At 40.9% G+C, this 26,306-nt stretch overlaps 4 protein-coding genes across 7 annotated transcripts in view; all 4 read right to left on the bottom strand.

The window, feature by feature from the left end:
- Nucleotides 1–3,678, bottom strand: part of lig1 (ligase I, DNA, ATP-dependent) — a 35,973-nt gene extending 32,295 nt beyond the window's left edge. Inside the window, exons 1-8 of the mRNA XM_019892869.1 lie at nt 3,487–3,678; nt 2,960–3,028; nt 2,087–2,382; nt 1,834–1,971; nt 1,045–1,227; nt 868–976; nt 579–659; nt 187–243 (exon numbers count right to left, since the gene is read on the bottom strand). Of these exons, the coding sequence (XP_019748428.1) occupies nt 187–243; nt 579–659; nt 868–976; nt 1,045–1,227; nt 1,834–1,971; nt 2,087–2,382; nt 2,960–3,028; nt 3,487–3,503 (950 nt within the window). The 5' untranslated portion in view covers nt 3,504–3,678. The remainder of the gene's footprint in view (nt 1–186; nt 244–578; nt 660–867; nt 977–1,044; nt 1,228–1,833; nt 1,972–2,086; nt 2,383–2,959; nt 3,029–3,486) is intronic.
- Nucleotides 3,679–4,244: 566 nt separating this feature from the next.
- LOC109529492 (ETS translocation variant 3-like protein) lies at nt 4,245–7,286 on the bottom strand. Of its 3 annotated transcripts, XM_019892873.1 has the most exons (5): nt 6,522–7,286; nt 6,305–6,356; nt 5,297–5,534; nt 5,000–5,204; nt 4,245–4,621 (listed from the first exon to the last, which is right to left on the bottom strand). In XM_019892873.1, the coding sequence occupies exons 2-5, from the start codon at nt 6,354–6,356 to the stop codon at nt 4,388–4,390; spliced, it is 729 nt and encodes a 242-aa protein (XP_019748432.1). In that variant the 5' UTR covers nt 6,522–7,286; the 3' UTR covers nt 4,245–4,387. The 3 variants fall into 3 exon arrangements, with proteins under 3 accessions (XP_019748432.1, XP_019748431.1, XP_019748433.1); XM_019892872.1 differs by lacking the exon at nt 6,522–7,286 and having other exon boundaries at nt 6,305–6,510; XM_019892874.1 differs by lacking the exon at nt 6,522–7,286 and having other exon boundaries at nt 5,000–5,135; nt 6,305–6,510.
- A 4,759-nt stretch (nt 7,287–12,045) lies between these two features.
- On the bottom strand, nt 12,046–21,090 carry pip4p1a (phosphatidylinositol-4,5-bisphosphate 4-phosphatase 1a). 2 transcript variants are annotated; one of them, XM_019892871.1, is made up of 7 exons: nt 20,839–21,082; nt 18,667–18,860; nt 17,400–17,506; nt 17,069–17,174; nt 15,650–15,702; nt 14,655–14,745; nt 12,046–13,630 (listed from the first exon to the last, which is right to left on the bottom strand). In XM_019892871.1, the coding sequence occupies exons 1-7, from the start codon at nt 20,954–20,956 to the stop codon at nt 13,487–13,489; spliced, it is 813 nt and encodes a 270-aa protein (XP_019748430.1). In that variant the 5' UTR covers nt 20,957–21,082; the 3' UTR covers nt 12,046–13,486. The 2 variants fall into 2 exon arrangements, with proteins under 2 accessions (XP_019748430.1, XP_019748429.1); XM_019892870.1 differs by lacking the exon at nt 12,046–13,630 and adding an exon at nt 14,000–14,563 and having other exon boundaries at nt 20,839–21,090.
- Nucleotides 21,091–22,880: 1,790 nt separating this feature from the next.
- Nucleotides 22,881–26,306, bottom strand: part of twsg1a (twisted gastrulation BMP signaling modulator 1a) — a 10,426-nt gene continuing 7,000 nt past the window's right edge. The window contains exons 3-5 of the mRNA XM_019892966.1: nt 26,116–26,215; nt 24,938–25,198; nt 22,881–24,470 (exon numbers count right to left, since the gene is read on the bottom strand). Of these exons, the coding sequence (XP_019748525.1) occupies nt 24,289–24,470; nt 24,938–25,198; nt 26,116–26,215 (543 nt within the window). The 3' untranslated portion in view covers nt 22,881–24,288. The remainder of the gene's footprint in view (nt 24,471–24,937; nt 25,199–26,115; nt 26,216–26,306) is intronic.

Here is a 26,306-nt window from a genome sequence, read left to right as displayed (position 1 = left end):
TACACTTTTTTTTTTTTTACACTGGTCACAGACTTAATCAGTTCATTAAAAAAAATAAATAAAAATGAAAAGCACAGAAACACATGGCCAAAGCTTGAATACATCCAAACAATTCTTCCTCACTGAGAGCTTCTTAGCACATATTCATCCATCCGTATAGTTCCTGCCACCGTCTTGCGCTCTCACCTGCCAGAGTCCTCTTCGATCTTCTCAAAGGTGCGAGCCAGCGCCAGGTAAGGCACCCTGGAGGAAAACCAGGTCACACTTAAGAACACACATGACTTGCAAAAAATTCAAGTGGAAGAGCAAAAAAAAAAAAAAAAAAAAGGGTGGGTGAGGAGTAAGTATAAGGCGAGTAAGTCAGAGTAAAGAGTGAACAGCTGGGTAAAAAGCAGTTGAATAAAAAGTAGAAAAGTTGGTCAAAAATGGAGGGATTAAGTGGGTGAAAGCAGATGCGCGGGCAAATAGCGGGCGACTCAAAGTGGATACAGATGTAAAAAACTGACGTAGAAGCAACAAGGGGACGGGCGGCTAAAAAGTGGGTTCGTAAAAAGTTCTCATGTGTGTTAAAGACCAACTTTTGTCCCTCCTTCCAGCAGGCATGCTCGAGTGGGTGGTAGTTGGGTCTGGATGGGTTGTAGTCCGTTTCCGTCGACTCACTGTTGGGGGAAAACAAAAAAAATCACAAAAATGAAATCTACCTTCTGCTAGCTGTGGCTTCCTGTTAGCCATCACTTCCAGCTACATCACTTCCTATTATCTGTCACTTCCTGTTTGCTGTCATTACTTGTCCGCTGTCAATTTATGTTAGCTCTCACTTGCTGCTAGCTGTCACTTCCTGTTAGCCGTCATTTCCTGTTAGCGTACCTTTTGGCATCTTTGCTGTCCTCCTTCATGGAGGAAGTCGAAGTCGTCATTCCTGTCTTCTTCTCTCTTTCGCTCTTTTTCTCCGTCTTCACTGCAGCCTTTCTGGGAGCTAAAAATAAACCTTGTTGTTATGCAACATGACAACGATATCTGAATGGCATTTTCAGGTGCACTGACCAAAGAAGCTGCTGATATGAGCTTTCTTGGCTTCCTCTTTTGCGGCCTTGTCGTCATTCTTGTCTTCCTCCTCTTCCTCCAGCTTTTTTTCAATCTCTTCCGCATTCTCTCTGTCTTTATCCGGCGTCCTCACTTGCTCCGTCGCTGCCTCGCTGTCGTCTCTTTCTTCCTCAGCAAACTCGTCTGCGCACAAAGCGAGGTTGCGTCAGCCGTATTGAGCGAGGGCGACCCAGGCCCACTCCCGGGAAAATGGAGGGTGGCGACAAAAAGGCGGCAAAGTCGTAATAGCGGCGAACCCGTTCAAGCTCACGACAACAGTGAACGCTTCCCAGCATTTTGATTTAGTGGTCAGCTATCCATTCGGGACTCACATTTATTTTCTTCCCGGCATTTGAATGCACTTCCTGCTTTAAAGTCTCGGGAGACTTCTGTGGATTTTGTGTGACTTCGGCAGTGAGTTCGGTTGAGCTGTGATGTGTGATGATAACTAGACCCGATCTAATCGGCCGATATTAGCCGATCTAATTGGCCAATATTCGCACTTTCATAATCAGCAAAATCTGCAGATTTTAGCCAATTTTTTTTTCACATCAAAACATTACAACTTTAGACACAGATCAGGTGGTTCACTTATTTTTCCATTTAAAGCGGCAATACACATTCCGTGCCAATAGGTGGCAACATTGATCTGAAAACACTTCCCCAATCGGCTAGCTCCATTCCGTGTAAGCAAAAGAAGAGTAGTTTGCGGTATTTTCGTTGTATTTCACAGTGGTTGACTTTACTGACCTCTGTCGCCATCGTCCACACGGGCTCGTTTTTTCCGCTGACTATCGTCCGCCGCCGGAATCTTGGTGTTGGCCTCGTCCTCCTTTTGACTGTCACTGCCGCTGTCGTCCAGCTTCCTCTTGGGGAACATCTTCCTCGCTGCAGAAGCCATACATACAAATGGAGCACAGAGCGAGAGAGAGAAAGAAATACTCTAATCAATCAATCAATCAATCAAATAATAGAGATTTTTGTAGCTCCATCTTTTACTTACCCGTCTTGCGTTTGCTGATGCCTTCAGAAGACGAGACAGAGGTGGGGGTGCTAGGGGACATGGAGGAGGTGGGTGTGGAAGGAATGGCAGGGGCCGGGGGAGGCGGCGGAAGCGACATGGTTGTTGACACTGCCTTGAAGACGTCCTCTTTGACCTGTTGTTTGCCAACATTCACGACTTCTTCATCATCGTCGTCGTCGCTGTCCAAAATGCGCCGAGTGCGTTTGGCAACCTTCTTGACGGGCGAGTCCTCTTGGTGGGCCCCGTTTTGGGCCTTGAGTGGGCTTCTGGCAGCCCTGTAAGACACCACAAACATTACTAACTACAGCTCCTAACTGGAGTTCATAGGAGGGAGCCAATTCTGGCCTCCCTGTACATTTTAGAGTTGATGCTAAGATTAGTTTATTGGTCTTGAAATCTTGAAATGCTGTTGCCCCATCTTACCTCTCTGAGCTCCTCCACCTCTACATCAGCGGACCAGATGCTACTGGAGGTACCAATCACAAAATGGAGGCTCAGAGGGGATCATGCTTTTTCTGTTACCGCTCCCGCTCTTTGGAATAACCTCCTGTTATATGTTAGGAAAGCCCCCCGCTCCATGTCCATCTTTAAAACTCATCTTAAAATACATGTACTGTATGGCTTTCAACTCAGCATTGTTTTAGTGTATTTTGTGTTTACTGTTTAAAAGTTCTATTTTATATGTCTGACTTTTACTTCATGTACAGCACTTTGTCTACAGCAGTATTTGTTTTTAAAGTGCTCTATAAGTAGTCGTCTAATTTTAGTTTTTGTCAGTGCAATACTTGATTTGATTTATGTTAATTTACGTTAATTTAAAGCACCCTGAAAGGCAGTATTCCAAAATCTTACTTTTTCACTTGCTCGTCACTGGCTGTCTTCTGTACATCTTTGTCCTTCACCTTTGATTGAAAAAAGGATCTAGAAGAACAAAAAAAAAAAGTCAATAACTTTGCTTCAGTACACAACTCTTTTGTGATTTCTTTAAAACTATTATAACACATGACATGTCATTATGACGCAGCACCGCAACGTTGAAACTCAGCAAACGTCTAAATGAAAATGTATGATTTAACATTACACAGGTACCTCCAGTCTACAGGTTGGGACCCTAGCAGGTGCAGGAGCGCTTCCGCGTTTGTTATGTGACGTCACATTTAAACAAGAGGCGGCGTTAGCTCGACGAATACCGACACCACAGGCAAAATAACCCCCACCAAATCAACATATTAACCTCAAAATACACTAAGACATATTATAAGGCACTCAGGTGGCTCAGTGATTGCCTATTTAAAAAGTGAGGCAACCAGGAGCTAACTCCACTGCCCTGCTCATATAAACAAGCTAGTAGCAGTCAGGAAATATTCGTCATCACTTACGCGATGCTGCGCTGCATGTTGTCTACAGTCTTTTCCCTGAAGCGTCGAATGAAAAGGTTAAGTGGCTATAAAGGCAACGTAAAAGTCTACGTATAATCCACATACAAGGACACAGACTCCCGCGCTGTAGGTCGCACCCACAAACACTTGCAATATTCCGCGCCAAAATTGCTGCTTCCACCAAAGATCGCCTATGAAGGGAAGATGGTTTTGAGGGGCAACGGACATATTATTTAAAAACTGCTTTTTAGGAATCGTTATTTAAATAAAATGTCGTAAAATAAAGGACATTTTGCATTTGCTGTCAGTGTGTGTTTGTGTGTGTAAGAAAAGTGTAATGAGTTCAAATAACCCGAACCAAATGTATTTTGTAAATTTGACACTAGTTAAGTAAACAAATTATGATTAAGACTCATTTGAGTATAAATCATAAACAACTATTCATTTATATTAATCCATTAAATCGTGGCTGTTTGCCGACGCCAAAGAAACATCAGTCAAGGTCTTTCTTCGGTGAATATCTCCCTCAACAAAAGTGTTCGTGAAAGGCGCTGCTGTCCACTGCCGTGGCGGAGCGGTATATTTAAAAACCTTACAAATCAAAACCAAAAGAAAACGTCGGAATGCGTCAGCGGTCAGGTATTTATTGTTGTAAAACGAAACACACAAAGCAAGAGAATATCGCTATACTTTTGTTTACTGACTCTCTCTCTCTCTCTCTCGCTCTCTCTCTCTCTCTCTCTTCTCCCGCCCTCTCTCATACACACACACACACACACACACACACACGCACGCACGCACGCACGAGCTCGCCACGTTGTGAGTGCAATCTCCTTACTGCAGGAGGAAGAAAGGTGATAAATCTACAAAAATAATTCAGTACAACTTTATGGTGCTCGTGTCAAAGCCCTCCCTCCTCTCGTGAAGTTTGCTTCCCGAGCCTCAGACGACTGAGGTGGTCCCGCCAAGTGATGAATGGTGAGGGGTTCTGGATAAGAGGTGGCTGTGGGACAAATGGAGGAGTATAAGGATGATGAGGAAGGCAGCATGGTGGCAGGTGAAGCCGGGATGCCTGCATCGGAAGACCGCTCTCGCTGGGGAGGACAGCAAAGCCAAGAGGGCGGCTTGGCAGCATCTGGAGGATGGATGGAAGGAGGCATGAAAGATGATGTGGAAGGACCATCTTGATGGCCAAGGTGTTCATCGGCGACTATAGGTTAAAATTATTTGCAAAAATTGTTTTCTTTTATGTGTGTGAGTCTTCATGCCAAAGCGTCATATCAGTTACTACAGTGAGCAGCTGTTAAAAAACATCTGTCTACTTCTGGAAGCATGATATCAAAGTTGTGCAACAGTCACCAGTAAAGCTCTGACACTGTCTCTGAATTCTACATCATTCACATGCGTTGTCTGGGCTTCTAAGTGTGTGTATAAGTGAAAAAAGAGAGAGAGAGAGAGAGAGAGAGAGAGAGAGAGAGAGAGAGAGAGAGAGAGAGAGAAAGAAAATGAAGACCTGATGGCACGACGGTGGCAGACAGTGACAAGATGGCGGCAGGTGGAAGTTGACCAAGACGAGTTTGCTGAAGTTGAACTTGTACGTGAATCGCTTGCCTTTGGTCTTGTGCAGGATGCGCTTGTTGTAGTAATATCTACATATGGCATCATACAGCACAGTCATGATGATTTGATTCATTTTCACCGTGACGCCGCACGTATTTCTGGGCGGCAAAAGGCGGAGCCATTAGGAAACGAAACCTTCTATGTCATGTTGCCTTATTAATTATGAAAAAAAAATGTGTAGCTGCCTTACCTTAGAGCCCGACTCAGCTTGTCATAGTTCATGTGTGGCTTTCCCTTCCTCTCACCCCACAGCCGGGCCAGCCGCTCGGGGTTGTGGATGACGAACTCGCCCCACTCGCCACCCCAGCCGATGGTGTCGCTCTGGCCGCCGCTGCCGCCCAGCAGCTCCAGCAGGAAGTGCCACAGCTGCACCTGACGAGAGCCCGGCGACCACGCCGGCTTGTAGGCCCAGTCGGGAAACAGCACTGCTGCCAGGAGAGAACAAGTTTCACCGATTGAATCCGATTTACAGTCTTATATACTGTATTATTAAAGCCTTTAGGAAAATATTACTTCTGCGTAATTACATTTTTGCGGGAGAAGGTATCACTGAATATTTTGCATTTTGTTCAAGCCATTCCTTATAACGGGAGTTTATTTTATATATATCCATCCATTTTCTGAACTGCTTTTTCCTCACAAGGGTGTGGGGCGTGCTGGAGCCTATCCCAGCCGTCTTTGGGCAGTAGGCGAGGGAAACCCTGAACCAGTTGCCAGCCAATCGCAGGGCACACAGAGACGAACAACCATCCACGCTCACACTCACACCTAGTAACCTCTCTCTCTCTCTCTCGCTCTCGCTCTCTCTCTCTCTCTCTCTCTCTCTCTCTATGATTCAATATGTTTTTCAATGCATGGGGCGCAAAACGATTCAACGCTGGTTCAATTTAAAATTAGAACTATTCGATTCGGTTCGACTCAGTGAGATTTTGAGAAGTTATGATGCAATGACATTTTCTGTTGTCATCTTACAAACATTTGAATGAACTTGTCAGTACCGTAAATGTACCATTTCCTTCAAAGATATATAAAAGACAATTAGATACATTTCTCAATGATTTCAAAGTGGAATGATTCAATTTGATTCAATTCGATGCACTCTGATCTTTTAAATCAACGACCTTTTTTTTATGGAACGCCATCCAAAAGAAGTGATTTTGTTAGTTATACATGTTAAAATTATGTATCAGACACTTACTTCTACTCCAGTAAGGTGACGCACAATAACCGAGTGAGGATGTGCATTGCATCTGAGGAAGGAAAAAAACAGACATGTAATTGGAGTATTATTGTCAACATCTATGCCAGTGTACTGCATAAAACCAGGTTGGTGCCTCCCCTCCAATAAAATTATATCCAAGGACAGAAAATGGCAATCGATGTGTGGCATAATTGTTGGCAAACAAAAAAGTTACCTTGATGAAGAGGTATAAAATGATGATGGTGAGGTGGTCCGCTTTCCGAGTGAGACAAGACTGAAGGATGGATGTGGCTCAATCTTAAAATCTCCTCCTGGAACACCCACACGCACCCCCTACACCCCCACAACCCTCCCCTCCTTCTTCTCAGCCGTCCCACACCGAGACGGACCAGGTGATCGACGGAGAGACAGACAGTCGTGAGAGAAAATGATGTCATTTAATTTTTTAAGACAACACCTGACTTTGATGGACGAGACTGTAGAATGCAGATAATGTCAGGAAAAGATGTGATTTCAGACTGTCCCTGGAGGTGACACATGACTTGCATGTTTCCATGGATGGACAGACAGAAGAAGGAACGCTAGTTATATGAAGAAAAAGTGCAATTTCAGACTGTCCCTGAACGCATCACTTGAATTCGATATCTACTGTAGATGGTTCGCAAACTTTTTCATTTCAAATTCCCCATTTTGGCAACACAGAATTTAGATGGATAAATTTACCACTTTTTGCTTTCATATTGAGTATTTTTTGCGAGGAACAAAATGGTTTGATTTTTTTATTCTGCCCATTTTGGCTAATGTTAATAGAGGGCTAGTTTAGCTTTATAATAACTGAGTAAAGTGACTAGATTAAGGCTGTTACCTTACTTTTTTTTTTTAAATATATGACAAATATGCACCCAACAACAAACAGGACAAGCAAATATGCCCTGTGAAAAACAGACAGTACAAAACGCTGACGCTAAACACACTAAAATTCTTTAATTTTAAAGAATCAAATCTAAAATTTATTCTTTACTCTCTCTTTGTGTATGTGTGTGTGTGTGTGTACACACACACACACACACACACACACACTCTAACTTATATTGGTAGTCTTTGAGTTTGGTTAGCTGACACCAGAGGCTTTTAATTCCAGTGTAAACACACGTAGTCTGCCAGACACACATGAATTATGGATGTGGCTAATTGACTTTTAGCAGCTTAGGGGTCATTTGCCAAAAAAACAACAAAAAAAAAAACCTAAAACCTGAAACCCAACACACCTTCAAGCACATACGCACATACACATCTATAGATGTCCGCCTTATAGACATGACATCATCACTATGATGTCAGTGGACCACTGCATATTCTGCCGTTATTTTCGGAATCACTTGTTTAGCTGTGGTATTTTTCTGGAATTTTTTTTTCAACTTCTTTTTTTTTATTACTCCACCCTGTGCTTACTCACGTTTTTTTGGGAAGGATTTAATTTTCATGGCACTTTTGATGAAGTCAGTAATATGCAGATTTTAGTTTTATTTTCCAGTGATATTTGATTTAATGCAATTTTACAACATTTTGAAAATACAAATATAGTGGACGCATATTGATTATTTAATTGCCATGTAAAAAGAAAAAAAAATCAAATAAAGTTTCAAGGTATTGGCTCAAAAAACTGTCAATAAGCAGGAGTTTCAACGGATAGTGGGGGAGAAATATGCAAATAGGTGAATCCACAAATGTTGGACCGCCAATGTGGGTGCTTTAAAAAAAAACAAAAAAAAAAAACGATTTCTGCCCTCCTCCTGATACAACCTTTTCTGGAAGCCAATTAGAAAATTTTACCTCCTTGGCACAGAAAAAAAAAATCCCAATATTGTACCAGGAAGAAAGGGATTGTGGGAATAACAAGACTAATGTCTGAGGTGACATACTGAAACAAGTCTCGTCTCCCTGAGTCAACATTATTACTGCAACTGTGACAAACTGGCCGTGCGTGCGTGGGTGCGTGCGGTGCGTGTGCGTGCGCACGCACGCACTTGGGAGATAAATCTGGATTTGATCCTGCGCTAAAAGAACTGTTTGTTTTACGGCTGATGAGCGCTCGATTTAATCTGGTGCTTAGCCTTGCGCTCTTTATACTCATCCTCATCCTGCCCTTCATTTCAATCCTATCATGTACACACACACACACACACACACACACACACACACACACACACACACACACACATATTGTCTTTCCCTCTCATCCTGTCGTTTGTCATTTCCTCTACGTATGAACGCAACACATTGTGTGTGTGTGTGTGTGTGTGTGTGTGTGCGTGCGTGCGCGCGCGTCCGTGTGTGTGTGTGTGTGTGTGTGTGTGTGTGTGTGTGCGCGCGCGCGTGTGTTGAAGAGGATGATGGTATTGCAGCAGATGAGGGTCACACTGCAACGGGTCTTAAGGGTCAAATCGAGTTAGCGTCTAAGCAGGATGGTGGCTTTTCTGTGTGCGTGTGAGAAAAAGTGACACAAGCGCTTGACAACTCGAATGGAAGCAGAGTGCAGAAAGGCGACTTAAGAGAGAGAGAAATCAAGTCCTGGAGTATCATTCTTGTCCAAGACTTTGCTTGGTTGCCGAAAACATTCATATTTGACTCAGGCAAATGCGCTATTAGGCTAACGTAATATGAAATGCTTATTAGAACTGCTGTCGGTCACAACTCACATCCATACGGTCGCACGCACACTCACCGGCCAAGCCAACTCCAACTTCTGAGAGCACTCACGAGGCCACGCCCGACAAAGGCACACATCAAACATATGAATACCGGTACTTCACTTCAGAAGTGCAACGATTAATCGACAAGTACTTGATTCTCAAATAAGTCGATTAATTATTTTGGAAACTCCATGAAAGCAAGCTGATTATAGCTTTGTGTTGAATCAAAACATAACACTTGCTTTTCCTTTGGAAAACAATGATCAACATTTTTGCCTTTTTTCTGACATGGTACAGACCAAACTAGGAACTGAATCATAATTGTGCATTTTCTGAAGTGTCAATTTGAAATAATGTCCTATTTTTAATATAAATAAATTTGATTAATCAATTAATCAACAGTTCAATCAATTATTAAAATTGTAACCCTACCACACGTGATAGTTAGTGCACTTTATAAAACCATCTTATTTCATAAGATTGTCATTAAAAAAATATTTTTTACACAATACTGTTACGTTTCCTTATTAAATACAGAACTTTTTTTTCCAGGACTGGAACGGATAATTGAGATTTTAATTCATTTCAACAAGGAAAATGTATTTTATAAGAGTAAATTGAGTTTTGAACTTGGTCACAGAACAAAGATATATTTTTTAAAGTCAAGGTACCACTGTGTATATTTAGGTTATATTATTAACTATAATATATAGTGCCTCCACATTGGTGTGATACAGTCATCCGTCTCCATCATGAAGACAAATGACAAAGACAAAACTCTTGCGCCCACAGGCCACATAAGGAAACGAGTGAAAAATTAAGTCAATAAAAAGGACAATAAAGAAAAAGACCTGCAGCAAGTCACAATGAAGTGTAAGTGTGTGTGTGTGTGTGTGTGTGTGTACCATAAAAACACGATGACATCCTCAGAAGGTTACAAAGGCTCGCCGGTGGGTCAGGTGTCTCTCGGGGGACTTGTGTGGTCTTTTAAAGCTTTTCTGGTGCCAAACCTTTCGTCTCTTTTGTATCCTGGCAGGACAAAAAAGAAGAAAAAAAGAAAAAAGGCAAAGACGGGGGGAAGGGGGGGGAAGCATCCTCACAGAACCCGAGAGGTGCCGGCACAAAGAGGACCTTACTTTTCAGAAATCTGAAAATGTTTGATGTGTGGAATTTCTGCTCAAATTTTTGCCCAAAGGAAGTTAGTGAAAAAGAACAAGTCTATTTCAGGGTCAAATAAGCATTAGTGTAGCATTAACTTATGGGCAAAACAGACACATGTTGAATTTCTGAGAAATTCATATGACATTGCAGATGATAGGATTCCGTTAGCTTTTTTGGCCAACAGGCTACAGCATAGCATTAAAAAAAAAAAAACTGATAACGCCACTATAATTACATCAGACCAAAAGTGTGTTTTTCGAAGAATAATCATTTTGAGCTAATACCATCTTAGCATTATTCACTAATAACACATTGATGCTTATTTGGCAGAAGGCAATTTTTATAGTATTCTGTTATCTACAGTTAACTAGCTAACAACAGCATAGCATTATTTTAACGATAAAACATGAGATTGCCTCATGGGTATAAATAAAGTTTTCAGATTCTGAATTTCTTACAGATCAATGTGTGACCAAGTGACAGCGGTCGGCCTATATAGATAGCATAATGTCAGAAATAGGCGCTTACATCAACATCACATTTTGTTTGTAGATACTAGTTAGCTGGCAGCAAACAAATTTCAGGGGGAATCAAATGATTACATGGGCAACAGCATTCTATTAACATTTTTTGCCAGCACACCACAAATGACCATGGAGCTGTAGCTGACCACATGGCATAACAATAGGATTTTAAGATAACTACAGCATTATTTAATGGATGCCAACCTTGGAGGAGACAAAAGTGGTCTAGCATAATATTAGCATTTTGAGCTAACAACACAGCAATATTTCACAAACGTACATTGCATAATTGTCTGGCGAAAGGTGTTATTTTGAACGTTCTCTTAGCATTTTTTGCTAACAAGGGCATATTCTTTGATGCCTCATGCATGACATTGCTTACACACCAAGGAATTCTAATGACTTTTTGGACTACTACATTCAATGCTAGCTTTATGAGCTAGCATCATACCATTCTTGTAAAGTGATGATATGTTACCCAGTTATACGCATACGAGTTTTGGAAGAAAGAAGCCACACTAGCATTTGACACATTTATTTGGCGGCCTGTCGGTTCACGTGGTCCGTGAATCACAAACTGGTCCCCAAACAGGCCACAAAACAATTAACTGGTTTATTAAAACACAATCCAAATTACTGCACTGATTTGAGAACAGATTTAAAAAAAAAAAAAAAAAAAAAAAACCTGATAGAGCATCGACTGACTTCATTCCGGTAAAAAAAAATTTAAAAAAAAAAAAAAAAAAAAAAACATGATTGAGAAAAAAAAAAACCGATAAAACATTAAGGCTTTTTCTCTCTATCATAGTCATCGAGAATTCAGCGCAAAATTTGACGTAGTGTAAAAATAAATAATCGTTGCAGTGTAAGGTGCTTGGTGTGTGTTTGTGAGCATGTATTTGTTTGTGTGTTTTTCAGGCTGATCAGGTTAGTAGCTCCTGCCCCCAAAAATAAATAAATCATTACATATGAAACAGAAGTAAAAATGATCACAATTTTAGTGTTCCTTTTCCACATCCCTCTGCTCCAAGTGATTGGCTTACTCACTTTCTGTCACAAAAGCAAAAACAAATATTTACATTTAAAAAAAAAAAAAAAAAAAAATGTTCTTCATCAAAGGATTTGAGAATTTATGATAATGGAGGTTAGCGTTGCCAAATTTAAACAATCATAACTAAATGTTGCGATTATGGTGAAATTTGTACGATTTAATGTCCGAGCGGCTCGTCTCATTTTGATCATAATTACCATGGTAAAACAACTTAAGTCGATTGACGGCGAAAGCTACCCTCATTTTGCCGAACTCGACAGAGACGAGTTAAGCACATGGCGCCATAAAGATTATGGTAAAATTTTATAATTTTTTTGTCCCAGCACTCTTTCTATAAAATGGCAATGGAACTGATTCATTTGATTGTGATTTCCATGGCGATAAATCCTTCCTATATACTAAATAAGCTCTGTCAACGTGGCAGCTAGCCTCTCTCATGCAATTTCCTTTCCATAGTTTTTAAGAAAGCTTAAGGTAACCGTGATGAACACACAACGACATTGTGATCATGGGGAAAATTTTGATTCAACGTCCGGCGATTTTTTTCATAAAAGCAATGGAACCCACTCGTCTCTCAATTTGATCGTGTTTGCCATGGATACATCCTGAACAACTTTACAAAAAAAAAAGAAAAAAAAAAGACAAATACAGTGAAGAGTCAATCAAAGCCACCGAGAGATCTTTTCATAAAAAAACGTAAAAGAACCGAGTTGTCTCTTGTTGTACTCGTGGTTACCATCACAACTTCTCGAAATAATAGATTTCAAATGATAAGCTAACATCGCTAAACATCAAGCGACAGTGACATTTTTGCAATATACTGTCAGATGAGTCTTGGCAGTGACTCGTCTTCTTTTTTGATTGTGGTTACCATGGGGATACACCCTTTACAACCACACGAAATAAATCGCATCAAAGCGGAAGCTAGCCCCGTTTTAGGTCCTCTTCGTGAAAACATACAGTAAACGAGTTAAAAGCGACGTTGCGATTATGGTCAAGTTTTTTACAGTTCTCGATCAGGTCTTTTGTAAAGCACATGGCCAGTTCCTTTCTTTTCGAAAAAGCTCCACCCACCCTTGACGGGTGACTTATCAGGAAGCTCTTCTCCTTCATCTTAAAAATTTAAGGTCCCCTTGGTGGTGCGTTCACAGAAAGCAGGGATTTTAACGTTTTATTCTACGCTTCAGAAAGCAATGAGCTATTGCAGTAAATGGGAAAAAACCCCAGTAGTTTTATTTTATTTGCATTATTCTAGTAATAGTAAATAAAGCTGTTGGGACTAGTGAGAAACACGTTTTCCTGTAAAACTTGCTAGCTAGCTTCAAAAAGCTTTTGGCCGTCGCAATCCGGAATTTGTTGTTGGTCAAATGTTTTGTTTATGCTCAAAATTCCTTCCATTAGCGTCGCTTTTTGAGGATCAAAGTCGCTCCTCAGGGATTTGGGGAGGGGGGAATTTTCGCATGCGTTGAAACATTTCAAATGCCTCCTTCATCCTTTTGATTCACAAAGGCGGCGGCGGCATCAATGTCGCTGGTTTAGAAAATGCTAAATGCTTCATTCAAGGCGCGGAAATAACGAAGCTGAGAAGGGCAAGATGGAAGGAAATGAGTACAGCAAGTAGCCACATGACAGTGAAATAAATATTTCTTATCTTGTTTTAAAGCCATTCATCCACTGGCCTGGCCATTTTGGGAAAGGGTTGGGAAGAAAGTGAGGGGTTGGGCTTTTAGAGGGGCTGGGGGGGTGGGATCTATGTGAAACTCTGGAGAGGCTGGCTGACCCGCATGCAGGCCCAGTAGAAGGCCCGCGCCAGGGTCCCCAACACCAGAAGGAGGAGAACGGCCCATGAGGCATAGATGCCAGGGTAAGTTTCAGCCTTCAGCCACGTGCCAGCCTAAAGAGATAAGGGTGTCATGTCAGGAAGATGCCCGTACCAACGTGAAATTCAATAGCAACAGCTATCATGAGTTGCCCCCGCCCAATAAGTCAAAAAAAGTTAGGTAGGAAAAGACACAGGAGGTCTGCCATTTCATTTTGGTTGGTAGCTGCCAAGTTAGGGTGATTTTGGCCATTTCCAGGCATCCATCAAGGCAACTGCGTTCTCCGAGATTGTAAAAAAAAACAAAAAAAAAAAAAACAAACAAAACAGTTTGACATGAGCACAGCAAAATTTTATCACGACCTCTGCTGTAATAATAGTTAACAAAAACTCACGAAATAACGAAAACAGACATTGGAAAAAAAATACCTCAAAAGAAACAGGAAGTCTGACTTTTTTAATCTCAATTTTAAAAAGTTGATTTTGGCCATTGCCATGGGTTCTTCAAAACAAACTTATCCTACAGTTTGATATTTTCCAACTTCTGCTGCATATTTCGTTCCATAAGGATTTTGACTGAGCACGGAGGACTTCTAGTGAGTTTGTCAAGCTCAAGTCCAATTAGACGGCCCGCCACCAGAATTCCACTTGATGATGAAACTAAGCGCAGTACAGCTGTTGTGGCTCTTACGGTGAGGATTACGGATATGATTTTAAAGCACATTTCAATTAGTTGTGCAATTGGAAGCTGCATCGCGTCAGCAGCTTGGGGGGGAGCGGAGAGAACAAATCAGCTCCTTTGTGGTCCTTTAGCGGCCTCTGCTGGCCATCAAAAAGAATGCATTCAATTGTTTTCCATTTGCTGGGCTTGATTCTTGTTTGACTGGAACAAAATGTGGCTTTTTGTTTGTTTGATTTTGTTTGTTTTTTTACACTTTTTTCCATGTCTGTGATGCTGAAAACGTAAGGCATCCATAACCAGATTCTCTCAGCACATCTTGTCCAAATCTGATAAGATTAGACACCATTTTAGAAAGGCAAAGTCGATCATCAAAATAAAGCAGCATAGATCTTGGCATGATCGCGTCATTTTACTCACAATCAGACCAGCAGTAGAGATACAGAACAGCAAGCAGAGCAGAAAGCACCACAAGCTCCGCCTCCTGGGATAACGCTGACCAATGGAGGAGCTGCGAGGGTGACAATGAAGTTGAGGATGTTTGCAAAATTGATTCTTCCATGATTATTATTGAAAAATATTGTTGTTGTTGGCCTGAGATGACAATAAAAGGATCTTATCTGTGCAAAACAGACATTTGGACAGTACACCCCCAGCCCCCACCCGTCTCAGAGGGAAAAAAAAAAAAAAAAAAAAAAAAACAACAACAACAACATTGAGATTCTTCAATGGGGCTGAAAATTATGGAGGATTCAAATTAACTTGCAAATTTCAGGCACTGCAACAGGAAAAGTGCAGCACAATATCACATAATGTTGGCTGTTATAAGACCCTGACACTACTGGGATGCACACATAACATATGCCATAGCATTACGTAAAAATAGAAATATTAGTTGGAAAATACACAAATAGAAAAAAACATATGAGAAAAAATAGTAGGAAAATACAAATATATTAAATAACAGAAAAAAAATCCAAATTACAGGATCCCCCAGCAAAAGTTTGGAATAATGGGAAAAAACATTATTAAACGAATAAAAAATATATGTCACAAAATTACAAAATTGTACCAGAATATTAAGAAATATATATATATATACACATATTTTTTTAAAGAAAAAAACAAAACAAAACAGAAGAATATGACAAATGTACAAAAATACTTGGGGGGGATTAAAAAAACAAAACTATAATATATTCAATAAAGACAAAGAAAAATATATGAAAAAAGAAAAAGGAGAAAAAAGCTCGTTACACAATATTAGGAAATCAACTAAAATAATACTAGAAAAGAAATATTCAAATATTTGGAATATAACAGAAAAATATCTGATGAAAAATACATTTTCAGAATTGAGGAAGAAAGAAGAAGAAGAAGAAGAAGAAAAAAAAAAAAAGAAGATAACTACTCACACTTTCCTGCAATGCGGACATCTGGCCAACGTGCGGTCTGTGAACTCTGTCCACTGCAAGCACAAAGCATTCTGTCACTCAATTTTTCCCTGCACTGCATCTTTTCTTGATCACTTCAAGTCGGTCTGGTTGTTATGATTATACAAAGGTGTCGTCTATTTATATGAAGATATAAAGCATCCAGACATTCTGTGTTAACAGTGCTTGCCTTGGGGGAGTAATGTGTAACCCTTCATGACAAAAAAAGAGACCTTTAGAAAAGTCCAGTACGTAAACTAAGCATTATATCAGTTTAGATGAAGACGAATCCTCATCGTGTCCGTAGAAATGTTGGCAAGTATTGGCTCGCTAATTACGCGGTGAAAAAAAAAAAAAGTCTGAGGTCCTTGCCGCGGCAGCTTGGAGGCCGTTAAATTAAGGACGCCAGCAGCCGCGGGGACAAGTGGACGATAAATTGCTGCATAAATGAGAAGGAATGATGGTGTTTAGCAGACTTTGTACAGCTGGGGGGAAGAAGAAGAAAAAAAAAAACGCTAAATAGAGAGCGTGCTAGACGAGGTACAGGAACAGGTACACATAGCCATTGTTCTTCATTTGTATGTGCAGCACAGACAAGTTTATCAGGCAATCGGTGACAAAGAGATCACGCGACAGCACAGATTAGAACTTGTGTTCCCCACCAGGACAGGCACAGGCTCGCTGAATGCTAATGTATAAGTGGCCTCACTCGACGCTTTTTATTACCTCGACCAAGGACGGAGTCACGTTTGCGTCGCTGTTGGGTTTGTTAGGAAGATGATGCAAAAAACAACCTTTGTGGAATCCCTACATTTTGGTGTAAATACAGATTTAAGCATGGTAGGTTATTTGAACACTGTGTGGTGTGTTTGTGAGAGTGAAAGGCCGTTTGTCTACGTGTGCCCTGCAATTGGCTGGCAACCAGTTCAGGGTCTACCCCACCTACTGGCCGAAGATGGCTGGGATAAGCTGTAGCAAGATCGTGACCCTTTTGAGCGAAAGCGGCTCGGATCATGGATGGGTGGATATTAGAAAAGCCTAACTTCGTATTTTTCTATTCTAAAAAAACCTATAGATGTTGTACTTATATTTTATATTGCATTCTGTTCTGTGTACTTTTTTAAATTTATTTTGTGCCTGCAAATACTTCACGTTTTTCTACTTTCTTCCCTCCAAATTCTGCTGCTGTAAATTGCGAATTTCTCCATTGTGAGACAAATAAAGATATCTTCTTATTTTTTATCAATAATTTGAATGTTATTTATACTTTGAAAATCATTTAAAAAAATTATTATTATTATTGTTATGATGATGCTTAGCTAACTCACATAACGAGGTGAACCGAATGGGAATGAACGTGTTTATGAAAGTGTTTAAAGGGAGAGGGGACGGAAGGCGTACCAGGAAGGTGTTGCTGCAATGTCCGCAGGAGACACGGGCCCCGGCGGGCTGCGGGTCGGGACTGGCCGGACCGGGATGGACCGGACCCAGGTTGATTATTCGCTTACTGCAAACCCACACACACAGAGCAAAAATAAGACACCAATCGAGAAAAAAAATGCCACTTGTCATACTGAGGCTGTCCTAACGAGCGAGCAATCTTGAACATCAGCACTCTGCAGCACGCACACTCAAGTCTCACACTCATACTGTCTGTCTCACACACTTACAAACATTTTAACTCTCTCTCACACTTACACATGGTGTGTCATGGAGTGTGTCATGCAAGTACCAGTAGGGCCTGGGACACGCAATCCGCTGGGAGGTGACTTTGCAGATGAGCAGGCAGTTGCAGGGACAGCGTACGTACTTCTTCCCGGCCGGCGCGTTCTTGATGGGCTGCGCACAGAAAAGAAACTCTCCACTTCACATGGACATCAGAATCACAACATCATGCGGGCTGAGCCATGCGGTTTGACGGTTCAATTTCGGTTCATTTGTTGAACACTTATAATGTTATTTTCACAATGTGTCGAGAAAAAAAATATTATTTATTATTTTTTTTTAGTATTTGTGTTGGAAGAAAGCTGGATTTTTACACTCCGGCGTCTCAGATGGAAACTGAGCTCTTTTGTTGCTGCAGTGCAGTGAAATAAATAAATAAACACAAGGGCAACAGAAACCAACATGAACAATGCAATCATGTGAGCGGCTTCTCAGACAAAGTTCCCACAGCATGCTGTGGCTGATGAATTTGCACAAAAGATCACATACAAGTCATATGCCTTCAACTGCAGGACCTCACTTGCAAGCCTGACTACAATGATAGGCAGTGGAGCACAGACCTCCACCAAGGCAAAAAAACAAGGCCACTGTATTTCCTCACAAAAAAATCATCAAATCTTTTTTTTTTTTTTTTTTAAACATCTTTATTTGGGCAAAGCCATTTAATTTGTACAGGGCACATATATACGAACAACGATCCGCGGTCTCAATCACACCTAGGGACAATTTAGAGTGCTTCATCAACATGCCATGCATGTTTTTGGAATGTGGGAGGAAACTGGAGTACCCGGAGAAAACCCACGTAGAAACTGGTGATGCAAATTCCACACAGGAAGGCTGGAGCCAGAATCGAACCCTGCACCCCTGCACATGCTAACTAGTTGACCACAGTGCCGCCCCATGTGTCAGATTGTTTATTTGATCAGTTATGATAAATTAACCAATTATGTAATACGATAAATACATTTTTTTTAAATCAAAAATGAATAAATATTTTTAATTAATAATGTTTCAGAAAGAACATAAAAAGACTGAACGTAGTTTGCTAGTTTTGCTTGTAGTTTGTTTTGTTTTGTTTTTTTTTCACCAGTGGTAGTGAAGTGAATGAGTCAAGGAGGTTGAAGTACTACTTGAAGTAAGTACACTTAAAGAAGCTTTTTACGATGGCGACAGTCTGAGCCAGGATGGATTAATTGACTTTACATTATTCTCAATGAAACCAGTAAGACGCATTAGCCGCATGTGTTTTTCTTGGGAGGGAGTTTGGAACGTACCGTGGCCTCATTGCACACGCCGCACTTGACCACGTGTTGATGGATTTTTCCCTCCACTGAGATGAGACTCTGGCACACCCGGCAGCTGATGACGGGCGCGCTGCCGCTCTCAGGCGAGGTGAGGGGCGAGTACGGAGGCGGGTCCTCACCCAGGAGCACCGACGGCTGCGTGGGGCTGGGGAAGGGTGGGAAACCTCAATTGGGGAAAAACAAAACAAAACACAATAATGATGACAAATATGCCAAACTACAGATGGCGTCATTTACCACATCTGGATTTAAAAATGAGCATCTATTTATTACTGAATCAAAAACCGCATAAAACAACTGACAGGAAAGAGGTAATTGGTCATTTAATGTTTTGCACACAGACCAGCATCCTCAATGTATTAAAACTTATTTCTCTGCAAAATTACAAATCAATTCAAATAAAAATTACAAATGAATTATGATAAACGTTACATTTTTGGGGAAAATTTGGTTTGTTTTCTTGTGAAATAAAATGTTACCCCTGTCTCTTTCGTTACATTTTTTTCATATTACAAATTTAGTCTTGTAATTTCACAACTTTGTCTGCGGAATTCTTCGAAATCATTTATTCTCGTAATATTTCAACTTTGTTCTTGCAGAATTACACTGTTACGTTTTATACTCATAATAAATCTGTCATTCCTCATATATTACCACAACTTTTCGTAAAATTATAGACACTATTTATTCTCACAAAATGTCGACTTCATTCTTTTAAAAATACTATTTGTGAAAGTGTGTGTGCGTGTATATATATATATATATATATATATATATCTCAAGTTACATTTTTTGCTCATAATACAAGGACTTATTTCATGTAATTTCATTCCTTGGTTCTCGTAAAAATTCCAATACAAGTTGGAGTACACAGAAGTGCCAAACAATGGTTTTTGTGCAACAGGGCTGTAAGGGAAAAAAAGAAGTCTAAGTTCCCATGACAAGAGACCTCCTTATGATTAACAAGCTAATAAGATTTGGTCTCGAGTTCTGCTTTCTGAAAGCAGCTTTTGCAAGTAAAACACTCTTGGAATGCTCGGATGAATATCAAACCCATCAAGCTGCTAGAAATGCCTGCCTTATAATATTGCTGTATCTTACTAACTGGGTGAAAATGAGCATTTTTTTTTCAATAAAATATCCAATTAGACGAGGTTTTAAAAGAAAATTAAACATTACATGGACGTGACATGACTCTCAATAATCGAGCGCACATTGGCCAGAGCTTAGCTTGACCCCGAGCTGCGCCGTGTGACGGGCCGGCTCAATCAAAGGCGCTGCTAGCCATTTAAACAGCTCATTAACGTTAATTCTGGTGCAAACAAGCGATGCTAAGCTCTTCACATGCCACCAGAATGTTCTAAATAAACCCTAGCGAAGTCCCCTTGATGATGAGCTGCGAGGTTGACGTTTAACTAGCTTTAAAAGTAGCTTTAAAACGGAAAACAGTCTTAGTAAGCTAGGAGGGATTCGCGCATTCATACCGTTCGTATTGAACAAGGTTGACTAAATATTATTGCTTTTGTCACTGATTTCATTAGAAATGCGTAAATATTCGTTGGAATGCATGAAAAGACGTAGTTTCAAAGTTGACAGAAACGTGACATTTGAACGCAACCTCTCCCTCCTCGGCCTCCCACTGGCCAGAAAGCTGCTTAGACCCGCGCTTTACTAGCCTTTCGATTGGCCGCGGAACGTGTCAATCAAAACAGGTGCTTCTCGCGGTTGCTAACCAGTGAACCAGCACAATTAGCTTATTTGTGTTCAAACTAAGCCACAATGAGCGTTTAAAACGCAACTAATACATTTTACATGAATCGTAATATAATCGTGGTAATGATAAATCGCTCATTTGACGCTCAGCGATCATTTTGGCCTGATAACAACCGCTAGCTCGCGTGCTATTACAACAGAGTGGTTAGCTGTAGTGATGCGTTCAGGTCCTTAGAGGAACAATACAGTCAAAACAACATATTCAGTCTCCTCCAGGAACAGTCGATAACCGACGTCTTCTCCCGGGGTACAAACAAGCACGACGCGCCGGTACTCCGTCACTTATCACAGCGCCGAGCTGACTGTTAGCATAGGCTAGTCGGGGCGGAGGATGGTGAGGGCGAAGGCAGCGGCGAGAAGGCTACTCACTTTGCGGCTTGCCGCCCACACCGTAGGGCGCCGCGCCGGGCGACAGGCCGCCGTTGCCGCTGCCCGGTGCGCCATCGCCCAGATCGGACAGGAGCGGGGACCTCTCGCCATCCGCCATGCCGAAAGCGAGAGCGAGAGCGAGCCTGGAGCGGAGGGAGGGAGGGAGGAAGAGGCCAGGAGCTCTTGCTTACGAGAGTGTGTATTGTAATGTTGTGTCGGAAATGCGAGCGTCACGTGACCACGTGGCCGCTGCTGTGTTGACGACGCATGCGCTTGTGCACAAGCACCACAACTAGTCCTACATTTAAGATGAGAAAACCTTTACAATATAAGCATATTAAAATGGGTGAGTGGGGGTAAGTCCAGGTTTTCAATTTGGTCAATGTCTTGCAAATTTAAATGACTAAACTTTCCATACAGCGAAGTTTCACCTCTGCTGTAAAACGTGTCTGTCTTATCCTCTGTAACGAATACTTAAGCGTAATGCAGTCACTTTTGGCCGGGGGGAGCGGGGGGCAAACAAACAAACCAAACAACAAAACAGTTTTTCTGCTCAGTTTTTTGTTTCTGTTTTCCATTATATTCTTTTTTTTTCCTTTTTGTGTTTTTTTTAACTGATTTGTTTTCAGTTTCTCGTTAAGATTCTTTTGGGTTTTTTTTCGGGAATAGTTTTTGGATTGCTTTCCTGAACTTTCCCCCGTTTTTCATCAGTTTTTGGAATCGTTTTTCTTCTGTTTTCATATTGAAAATACAGTTCAATATAATTGAGAAAAACGTTTTAAATTTTAGGGTGATATGTTGAAAACATGTTGCATATGTTTTGTTCTTAATTTTTTTTCTTCAGAAAAAGTCATACTGTATTCAAGAAAACGTTGAATATCTTTGAGAAAAACATTTGCCTATTTTTTAATTGAGAAAAGTTGCAAAAAAGTCCTATTTGCGGAAAGAAGTTGCTTTCTTTGTAACAAATATTAAAACCATTTCGTAAATATGAGTTACAATTTTCAGTCTATTTTCAAGGAATTTAATTTATTTTTGAAAACGCAATTAGTTGAAAAGTTCAGTATTTTATATTAGAAAAAAAATATGTTTTTCATATGTATCTGACAAAAAAAAACTGAATATTTTCTTGAAAATAAAATATTTTCGAAAGTTATATTGGAGAACATTTTAAAGACAGTAATAAAAACGTTGTTTTAAGTTGTGCTTTTTTGTCGAAAAAAGTTTACATTTAACAAATTAATGTGAGGAAATAATATATTGACCTAAATCAAAGTTAAAAAGTGTTCTTCTACGTCTACAAACATTTTAATACTACAGTGCAGTTCTGTACTGTATTTATTATACGAGACAATTGACGTGGGATGCAGTCGCAACGTTTATCCACTAGATGGATTAAAACACTCAAAAAGTCTCGGGGAAGGAAAGAAACAACATTCATCCGTTTTCTGTCGCGCTTGTCCACATTAGGTTTATCTACATACCCTGCAATTCAGTGGCAATCAATAATGCAACATGGCTTCTTCTCATCTGGGTGTGGGATATTCTCCAGTTTAGCCTCGGACGAACAAGCACCATAGAAAATGAATAGAGCGTGTACCTAATGAAGTGTCCCTTGATATTTAGTTCTCAATATAATACGTGTAAATTACACTGTAGGACCGAGGACCAAAAATTGATTCGAGATACTTTTTTGTAAGGTTACAAATTGAGATTTTAAGGGGGGAAAAACTGTTTAAAGTGACCACAAGAGGGTCCCATGGAGTTCTCTGGCATAGAAATTGCCTTCCGCCTGCAACAAAAGATGGTTTGTGGGCCCATTGGCACTGAGTAACTTCCTCCTTTCCTCTGCTTGTGGAACACCTGCGACCCCAGAAAGACTAGAATAACATAATGACAGCCTTGTTTGTGCGGGAATGATGCCCGCCTTTCCTGTCGCACGGCTAAGATTAGCGCGCACGCACACACACACGCGCACACAAGCGCGCACACACACACGCGCGCACACACACGCTCTGCAGCGTGAAGTCTTTAAGTCCACGTCACCAAACCAAAAGGTTTTATTTTGGTGGGAGAAGTGGGAGGATTGGAGCATGTAAAAATAGTTAGACATCAGACAGTATCAACTCGAGGCAAAAATAAAGACGATTAGAAAACTATACAGTGGAAGACAACAGCAGACTAAAAACATTTGCAGCGATGGATGCAGGGTTCGTTGGCAACGGGCGGCAATATGATGAAGCAGTCATAACATGTACATCGGCACCGCAACAAAAACGAACGTAACTGGACTGACTTGGCCTTATGACACGGAACCCAGCAAAAGGAGATTGTTGCAAAGTAATCGCAAAGATTTTCCAATGTCCGCCTTTGTGTTTTAGGCAGAGATCCTGCTCAATTCCAGCATCTGAGCAGAAAACAAAGTACAGTAATTTCATCTGCCTTCAGATTTTATGCAGAGATTCTGTAAATTCCTGCACTGGCGTGTTAACAAAAGTATTGAGTATTTCTTTTTTTTCCCTTTTACAGAGTGACAGTGCAAACAGCAGCAATGCAGCAGCACTGTAACAGAAAGAACCAGATTTAATTTACCCTTGCCTTTTGCACAGGGATTATGCAAAATGACTGAATCTGAATGGCAACAAAATCTCTGGTATTTATCTGTTTTCTTTTCTTTTTTTTTTTTTAGGGTGCTTTTACACAGAGTTCCTGTAAAATTCCTCCACTGGCGGCATGACAGAAACAGCTGGAATTTATCCACCTTTGTCAGCTGAATTTCTGCACCAGAACAATAACAGAAAGAGTCAAACATTTTCATCTTTTTCCTTTTTTTTTTTACAGAGATCCTGCACAATTCTTGCATCAAGTGGCAACAAAATATCCAGTATTCATTGGGCTTTGATTTTTAGACAGAGATTCAAGCAAAATTGCTGCATCAAAGCTATGTGACAAAAGACCCCATATTTATCTGCCGTTGCCTTTTCACACAAAACCTGGCCAAGGCGGGATATTTACACGACTTGGTGGATTTTCACACGACACATACTCCTGCTATCCGATTTTAAGATGTATAAACAGTTGTCAGACAGCAACAGTTGCCTTCAACACAAAAGGGCGGGAAAAGTAAGTGTTGAGGAGTAAACTTTCAGCATTTCGGCACCTGGCCTCTATTACAGCCCTGATAGAACCTGCAAAAGACAGAATATTGCCAGTGTCTGGTGTGATGCGTAAAATCCTTTGTCAGCATGCACAAAATCCTTTCAGCGCAACAGGACAGGAGAAGTGACATCAGAAATTCCTTTGGGTTGGGAATTGCTGGGTTGACTTCTTCTAAACCGATTTTGGGCGCTGCTGCCCTTATAAGACAGAAGAGCGACAGTGAAAAGGCAGAAAATGGCAGTGTGAAAGGGGGCTTGGAGTCCTGTCGAGTGGATCAGGGACAGGGCGGGCTCAGAAGAGACAGTTCATGCACTTGACGGCTTTGCTGCCGTAGTCGACGCACTCGGGCCCGATGCATTGACAGCAGGCGTTGTGGAACCAACGGTACTTGGAGCCCCCCATGGACTCGCAGTACAGTTTGCACTGGCGGATGGACACGCAGTCGTCAAAGTACACCACCGTGCACATGTTCTCTAAGAGAAGAAGCCAGGGAAAATATTATTATTTAAATAGTTTGTATATATTTTTTGCAACAAACCTCATCAACTCATTCTTTATGTCATAAGAATTTTTTTTTTTACATGAACATTTACTACAACCCAGGTAAAAATTCAATTTTGGGAAAAAAAAAGAAGAAAATCATTGACTCAATACGAAGTTGCAATAGGATGAAGAAAAAAAAAGATAAACTATAAATTTGCAACATAATCAACTCAAATCAACCGCATTAAAAATCACTTACCAGATCTGTAATTATTTTGTCAACATGACCTGCTAAGATGACGCAATGATAAAACAAGTCCAAAATGTCAAAATGAATTTCACAAAAAACCTCATTGACTCACACGTCCTATTAAAACCCTCGCTGAGTGCTTTCCATATCTGTAATTATTTTGTTAATATTTCATCAAGAGATGAAGTAACAACGAAAAATTCTCACCCTGTGCGTCATAGCTGGCGTGGATGCTGTTGGAGGGCACCGACACGTTCTGGTGCGGGCCGTCCAGCGACTCCAGGAAGGAGACCAGGTTCTCGTGGTGGGACAGCTCCTCGGCCACGGGGAAGGAGACCACCATCATGTTGACGGGCGCGTCGCCCTCAGTGAGGGCACGGAAAAGCGATGGGATGGGCCGGTGCAGCTCCTCTACTGTGCTCTTGGATGTGGCCGGAGAGTCGCTGTAGTTCTTGGGGTTGCACATTCCTGACGATGATGGCAACAATTGCACAATGGTATTAGGATAACTTTAATTGTCATCATCTAGGAGCAAAATCCTCATGACTTTTTTTTTTCTTGAAAAGTATTACATAAAAAGTTGGAAATATTAAGATAAGAGACATCGGCTATAGATGGTGCTTTAATTAAAAATTTAAAAACATTTGAAAAATCACCATAGGGAGAAGAAAATATATATTTAAAAATATATTAGTGCTGTCAATTTAACGCGTTAATATCGGCATTAATTTAAATCAATTTTAACGCGATTCATTTTTTATTGTGAGATTAATGCGGCAAAGATAATGCTCTAAAATAATAAAATGTGCTCCAAGTTTGAATAACTGCTCCAAGTGGAAAAAGGTTCATGTAAGATTGAAAATCGAAATTGTTGTTTCAGTAAATATTTGCATTTTGCACAAAGAAAACTGATCCACGATTCCATGATGATGAGAGCATTAAAATGGGGAAAAAAATAGGTCAAAAAGAAATCAAAGTAAATTTAGAATAGATAAAAATGTGATTAATTGCGATTATGAGTTAACTGTGACACTTATACATTTAAGCGCAATTAAATATTTTAATCGTTTGACAGCACTTATACGTAACCCAGCCGCTGGGGAGCAGTGCCCTCCCCTGGGGGTGCACTGTTCCCCAGTGCCGGTCCCAAGCCCGGAGAAATGGGGAGGGTTGCGTCAGGAATGGCATCCGGCGTAAAACTTTTGCCAAGACGACCATGCGAGTTGGTAGAACGGTTTACAGGGCGGATGGAAATTACTGACTCGCTGTGGCGACCCCTGAATAGGGACGTGCCGAAAGGAGAAAAAGAAGAAGAAGAAGACAGCACTTATACGTATATATGTGCCCTTTCTCACACTTAGCGGAGTTATCAGCAGGACGCTCACCTACGCAGTCGCAACACTCCTCCCACAGGTTGCCCAGGCACAGCATGCACTCCTTGCAGCATGAACAGTTGCCGTCGGTTGGGCGGCACTGGCACAACTCCTGAACACAAAACACGGGAAATTGGGATTAAAGAGTCAAAATAGACGCCATGTGTTATTTGATTTGTTCCAGCCAATCAGAAAGTACACAA

The sequence above is a fragment of the Hippocampus comes genome, unplaced genomic scaffold, assembly GCF_001891065.2.
Source record: "Hippocampus comes isolate QL1 unplaced genomic scaffold, H_comes_QL1_v1.1 scaffold255, whole genome shotgun sequence".
Classification (NCBI taxonomy): domain Eukaryota; kingdom Metazoa; phylum Chordata; class Actinopteri; order Syngnathiformes; family Syngnathidae; genus Hippocampus; species Hippocampus comes.
The sequence above is the reverse complement of the archived record's forward strand: the minus strand, read 5'-3'. Positions and strand labels throughout refer to the sequence as shown.

Bases quoted from the DNA above. Each gene is read 5' to 3' on its own strand.
- LOC109529492 (XM_019892872.1), bottom strand. From the start codon at position 6,380: ATGTCTGTTTTTTTCCTTCCTCAGATGCAATGCACATCCTCACTCGGT. The intron at 5,535-6,304 runs GTAAGTGTCTGA...CTCTCCTGGCAG, and splicing joins GTCACCTTACTGGAGTAGAA to CAGTGCTGTTTCCCGACTGG. The intron at 4,622-4,999 runs GTCTTCATTTTC...TCCATCCTCCAG, and splicing joins TGCCACCGTCGTGCCATCAG to ATGCTGCCAAGCCGCCCTCT.
- pip4p1a (XM_019892870.1), bottom strand. From the start codon at position 20,956: ATGGCGGATGGCGAGAGGTCCCCGCTCCTGTCCGATCTGGGCGATGGC. The intron at 14,746-15,649 runs GTGAGTAGTTAT...TCACCCTCGCAG, and splicing joins TGTCCGCATTGCAGGAAAGT to CTCCTCCATTGGTCAGCGTT. The intron at 14,564-14,654 runs GTGAGTAAAATG...TAATCTTATCAG, and splicing joins TCTCTACTGCTGGTCTGATT to ATTTGGACAAGATGTGCTGA.